Source organism: Otolemur garnettii, unplaced genomic scaffold, assembly GCF_000181295.1.
Source record: "Otolemur garnettii isolate 467f Iridium unplaced genomic scaffold, OtoGar3 scaffold00170, whole genome shotgun sequence".
NCBI classification, from domain to species: Eukaryota; Metazoa; Chordata; class Mammalia; order Primates; family Galagidae; genus Otolemur; species Otolemur garnettii.
In genome coordinates, this window is record NW_003852565.1 from 564,547 (window position 1) to 570,572 (window position 6,026).

Sequence of the window (6,026 nt, forward strand, 5' to 3'; positions counted from 1 at the left end):
CCATGCTTAGGCTGCAGCCTGCTCCCCAGGCTGAAGTTTGGGGAGCGAGTGTCACTCATTCAGGCCCTCCCAGTGGTGGCCATGCTTAGGCTGCACCCTGTTCCCCAGCCTGTGCTCAGCCAGGACATTGAGTTTTTGGCTTGTCTGCCCTGGCTGACTTTCCCACCCCGGCCTGACTGGCTTTGGGGGGCTCCCTGATCCTGCTGTGGCTGACGGCACAGTTATTGGTTTAATGTTAGTCCCTGCTACTGTGGACTTGTGGTTCAACAGGGAAACCTCTAGGCCTGAGTCAGAGCAGGTGTGCTATCACCCGACCTGCTGCCCAGTGCTGTGCACGTGTGGACCCCCCCAGCCTTCAGCTCTGGGCTGAGGCGACGCTGGCTCTTCTGTCCACCCCTGTGTGTGCCCCTGCCAGGCCACTACCCTGTAGCCTCACAACTTGAGAAAGGGATAGATAGCAAATTTTCTGTTCTTAAAGTCTGACTTTCTTTCTTTCTTTTTTGAGACAAGAGCCTCAAGCTGTCCCCCTGGGTAGAGTGCCGTGGCATCACAGCTCACAGCAACCTCCAATTCCTGGGCTCAAGTGAGTCTCCTGCCTCAGCCTCCCAAGTAGCTGGGACCACAGGCACCCACCACAACGCCTGGCTATTTTTTGGTTGCAGCCATCATTGTTTGACAGGCCAGGCTGGATTCAAACCCACCACCTTAGGTGTACGTGGCTGGCACCTTAGCCACTTGAGCCACAGGCACTGAGCCTAAAGTCTGACTTTCAAATCAGAAGATTTTAAGGCCGGGCATGATATCTCATGCCTGTAGTACTAGTACTCCAGGAGGCTGAGTCAGGTGGATTGCTTGAGCTCACAATTTGGAGACCAGCCTGAGCAAAAGTGAGATACCGTCTCTACTAAAAATAGAAAAAATTGAAGCTAGAGGATGGCTTGAGCCAGAGTTGGAGGTTGCTGTGAGCTATGATGCCAGGGCACTTTACCCAGGGCTACAGCTTAGACTCTGTCTCAAAGAAAGAGAAGATTTTAAACACAACTACTACATGATTTCTATGGGTGATACTTTCTATACCAGATCTAAATTTTGTTTGTTTGATGTTTTAGGAGGCAGCTTTCCGGAAAGTGGTACAAGCAACTATGGTGCGAGACCGTCAACATGGGCCTGTTGTGGAATTGAACCGAATTCAGGTAACACTTGGGGATTCTTGTGAGTCTGACAGTTCTACAAGTGGTACTTTCCTGGGTACACATGCAGGTAGTGTCCCCGCAGCCTGAGGCGGGCGAGAGCACTTGTAGCCTGCCTTCCTGAAGGCTGTTACTTTAAAAAGCAGATACTACCTCCTTTTTGTTGCTTCATTTATGTTCTATGTTGCTGAAGCTGTCAGGAAAGTAAATATGTTTCTTTCTAATGGAAGTAAGAAAGATTATTTCAGATAATCCACAAGTATAGATAAGCCATTAAAGGATAAATAAATAGCAGGCATATTTCCACCATGTAATGATAACTGCTGCTGTTACATTTGGACTGTGTATGTGTTACAACCCAAACTGGATCTCTATCTTTTGTAACTTGCTGCTTTTCCTACTCAATGCACCATTAAGTTCCCCGATGCTGTGGAGCAGGATTCTGTGGACTGTGTGTGTTCAGTGGCTGCTGTGCCCTGGTCGCATGTGTCCTGGTGTGCTCGGTCAGACTCCTCTGCTGGGGGCAGGAGAGCTGTGCTCACTTTCCTCTGCACCCACAAGCAGGACCACCCATGGGTATCTTCAGTCACCCTCTGAGGTTAGGTTCCAAGAAGAGGAGAGGGTCAGGAGCCCCGTCGCAATCTGCTGTCAGTCCAGTTCTGGGCTCCCACTGTCCTCATAACCTCCTGGCTCTGGCAGTTTCCTTTGCCAGTGTTGTGAGTCAGAATTACTAGGTTGTCTCATGGCAGCAGCCAAAGAAATGGAAAGCAGACCGTTCCTGAATTGATATTGCTGCCCACCATACATAAAATGAATTAAAAAGAAGAGGAACTTGGCTGTGGATGCTGCTGGTGCGTGAGGCTTGACATTTCGTGCTCTCTGGAGACAGGCCCCGCCTCTGGACCCACAACAGAGCCGTGAAGAGCAAGCCCTTTGTCCTGTACCTCTGTGCCAACACATGATTCTACCCTGGTGCTAGTGACATGACTAAGAGCTTTTTCAGAGTTGTACTTGGGGGCATTTTAAGTTGAGACATGAAACTCTTGCCCTTTGTTAGATAACACATGTGACCACACTGATGGAGCTGGTCTCCTCCTTGACGTCAGAGGGCTGAATGCCAAGCTGTAGGCCAGTCAGCCACTTCCACAGATAAATGGGCGGTTTAATTAGGTTCATAAAAAGCTTTTATTTTCCTGCCTCAGGTGATGGTTTAGGTCTGTATCATTAGGTCATAAACACTAATGTTTGTCACTAAGGAGACTGATGGCACAAATGAGTGCACACTTGCCCCAGCACTGCGTGCAGGCTCCCAGCCAGGGCCGTCAGGCCCAGGTTAGATACCCTTGCTCTGTCTCGCCCTCAGCTCAAATGGGTAAGAAGTCATTGCGTGCTGAGTCCTGCCTTCCTACTCATCTTTATATCTCTAGCCTTGTGTTCCTAAAGAGTGCAACACGTGTTTGAGAGAGCAAACTGGATAGATGATAAAAGGCTGAAATAGGCCTTTTCAAGAATCAGATAAGCACCCTCAGCCCAGTGTTCGATGTGGATGGCCCTCTGGGGCTGCTCCAGCACAGCCCCGGCCCTGGGCACCACAGCCAGCTCCCTTCACTTTGGGGGATCGTGCCCCCTCCTGAGGCTGGGAAGTTTTCCACAAGTGTGCAGATAGAGGTGTTTGTCTGACTAGAAAAGGAGCAAGGGAAAAGTGTTTGCTGAATCCAAGGTGAGCACAGGATACCAGCACTTAGCCAGAAAGCCATAGCACACACCTCTCCCAGCCTCCCCGCGGCTATGGCCATGCTCTTACCACTGTCAGCTCCCTCCCGTGGACACCATGTGTGGACAGTTTCAAAGAAGCCAAACATGGGTCTTCTTTCCAGAAGGCTTTTGTCTGTTGTGAATTAGATATATTTTTATAGCAGGATCTGGAATTCAGTCCTTAAAAACATTTTTAATTGCTTTAAAATTTGTTGCAGAATTAATGCATGCTCATTTCTGAAAATTTAGAAAATTTGGATGAACAGCTATTAATTAGAGCATGTGTTAGTACTGACCAGAGAAAGCACTGTCTTACACAGGCTCACCTCCTTCCAGTGAGGACAGACAGCCTCTGCTAGCCAGCACTGCAGTGGGGGAGGGAAGGGCAGTGTAGGAGGCCGTGTGTGCATCCCTCTGCTTGAGGGCAGCTTTTGCTGTGGGTGCCTTCCATTCCATCTCTTCTGCCGCAGTGTCCTCCAGGGTGACAGAGCCTTACAGAGCTGCTGTGAGGATGGGAGGAGCTGGTGTCTGAGCATCTAGTCAATGTAGGGCACAGAGAGAAGTTTGCTTTATGGGAAAATGTTGTTATTATCATTCTTCTTATATTTTTAATCTTGTTTTTTGGCAATTCATGCTGTGAGGAGATTAGCTGTTTAAATTCAATCTAGAATTCACTTAATGTGAGTTAAAAATGATGAGCATTTTCCTGGAGGAATCAACATAAAAATGCGTTCTCATGACCAGTTTCTCTTTAACTTTTCATTTTGATGTGACTTTAGACTGAGCCACGGACTGTAGGGTAAGCGGAGTCCACGCTGGTGGAAGGGCCTCAGGGTCCCGGTATGATCTCATTAAAGATTGTAGCTCAGTGGACATAAAAAGTGATTATACCTGTCAGGGAGACTTGGGGAACCCCAGGTTGGGTAGCTGAGGGTGGAAGGCGTCCTCCTGCTGGGTAGGATCCACTTCAGTCTCAGCCATTTGAGAGGAATCTTCCCCCACTCAGGGAGAATCCACCCTGGTCTGCAGGGCAGGGGAAGCTGCTTCTGGAGTTCTGGTGTCCATGTGGTGAATTAGGAAGGGCCCTGCAGCAATGCAGTGTTGCCAGGTCCATTGTTGGCGGCACTCCAGCCCACGTGAACAGTGGTGTGCTTTGTGTCGGTTTTCTTTTCTTTTCTTTTCATTTTTTGAGACAGAGCCTCAAGCTGTCACCCTGGGTAGAGTGCTGTGACATCATAGCTCACAGCAACCTCCAACTTCTGGGCTTAAGCGAGTCTCCTGCCTCAGCCTCCCAAGTAGCTGGGACCACAGGCACCTGCCACAACGCCTGGCTATTATTTTTTGGTTGCAGCCATCATTGTTGTTTGGTGGGCCGGGCTGGATTTGAACCCGCCACCTTAGGTGTATGTGGCTGGTGCCTTAGCCTCTTGAGCCAGAGGCACCAAGCCTGTGTCGGTTTTCTGAAGGTGTTTTTGTTTGGACATCACCAGTCCTGGCGGCTGCTGTGCAGGTGACAGATGATGAGTGCAGTGGGTGGGGGCAGTGACTGTGGCAGGGAGGAGGCTATGCAGGCAACCTCAACTCATGCACTCGTGGCCTTGGGACAAGGAGCTGCAGAGGGCAAGCCCAATGTCCCCAGAGGCCACGGGCTGCAGGCGGTTAGAGGGCCCAGTTGGTAGTGGGCTGGAGGAGAGGGTGCCAAGTCAGGAGCCCAGCACCCTCTCCAGCTCCCGCAGGCATCTAGCCACTGAGTGCAGTGGCAGTGGGGGCTGGGGTCCCACTGTCTGCCCCAGACTGCGCTTTCAAGCTTCCTTTCTGCCCCTCTCCAGGTCAAGCGCTCCAGGAGCAAAGGGGGGCTGGCCGGCCCCGACGGCACCAAGTCGGTCTTCGGGCAAATGTGTGCCAAGATGAGCTCCTTCAGTCCCGACAGCCTCCTGCTGCCTCACCGTGTCTGGAAAGTCAAGTTTGTGGGTGAGAACCTTCTGGCCCTAGGAGCCTGGAACCTCCCACCGAGGCATGGCCGGCACCACAGGGAGCATGGGGCGGTGCAAGGCAATGAGTGGCCCCCTCCTTCACTCCAGGTGAGTCCGTGGATGACTGTGGGGGCGGCTACAGCGAGTCCATAGCCGAGATCTGTGAGGAGCTACAGAATGGACTCACGCCCCTGCTGATTGTGACACCCAATGGGAGGGACGAGTCCGGGGCCAACCGCGACTGCTACCTGTTCAACCCAGGCGCCCGGGCGCCCGTGCATAGCAGCATGTTCCGCTTCCTGGGTGAGCCAGCCTGCACCCCTCATCCCCCTGCCGCGTCCCACAGGGAGGGTGCCGCTGGGAGGCTCATGCCTGTCTCCCCACTCCCCCACATTAGTTTGATGTCTGTGCTGTTTGGGGAGTGGCAGTAGATGAATATCTGCTTTTAGCTTTTGAGTAAGCTTTGAGTAAGTTTTTAGCTTTGAAAGCTTTGAATATCTGCTTTTAGCTTTTCAGACTGTTACCACTCAGAGTGACTTGTGATGTGTATCTCACCAGAGCGGTGTGGTGCACAGGTGCTCTGTTATCCTCCCTGCTGGCACTGAGGGCTAATAGCTGCCTGTTCACACAGAGCTGCAGTCTGGCCGTGTGCGGAGGACTGGAATATTCCTCTGGCACTCAGAAATGCCATGTTTCTGCATTTAAAATGCATCTGAAACTCAGAATCAGATGGGTCAGGATCTTGGTGGGCAGCTAGTCCTTCCCTCAGCCCCATGAAGGGTCTATGGAGCACCACACACCATGGGGTCTCACCACTGCCCCTCCCTTGGGGGTGCTGCTCCCTGCCAGGACACCCCCCCTTGGAGAAACTCCAGCTCTTTGTTTTGCTGTCAGAGGAAAGAGAATTGACTTGTGTGTGGCTGACACCTTTGTGTAGAAAGAATAAGAGTTAAGAAACTTCAAGAACAAAAAGAAACAATGAATGTAGAACAGGACACGTTGTTAAGGATGAGCCAGGGGCTGTAGACCTGGGTGCTGCTGGTTTCGAGGGCACTGTGGCCTGCACGTCCAGGGGCTGTAGACCTGGGTGCTGCTGGTTTCGAGGGCA

General features: G+C 51.5%; 1 protein-coding gene across 4 annotated transcripts in view; it reads left to right on the top strand.

Moving 5' to 3' along the window:
* HERC2 (HECT and RLD domain containing E3 ubiquitin protein ligase 2) overlaps positions 1 to 6,026 on the top strand; it is a 219,568-nt gene that overhangs the window by 208,425 nt on the left and 5,117 nt on the right. For all 4 annotated transcript variants that reach the window (XR_002775822.1, XM_012811618.2, XM_023519299.1 and 1 more), the window contains exons 84-86: positions 1,110 to 1,193; positions 4,775 to 4,916; positions 5,027 to 5,221. Coding sequence is in view for 3 of the 4 variants with exons in the window: in XM_012811618.2 (XP_012667072.1) it covers positions 1,110 to 1,193; positions 4,775 to 4,916; positions 5,027 to 5,221 (421 nt within the window). In the remaining variant the exon portion in view is untranslated. The remainder of the gene's footprint in view (positions 1 to 1,109; positions 1,194 to 4,774; positions 4,917 to 5,026; positions 5,222 to 6,026) is intronic.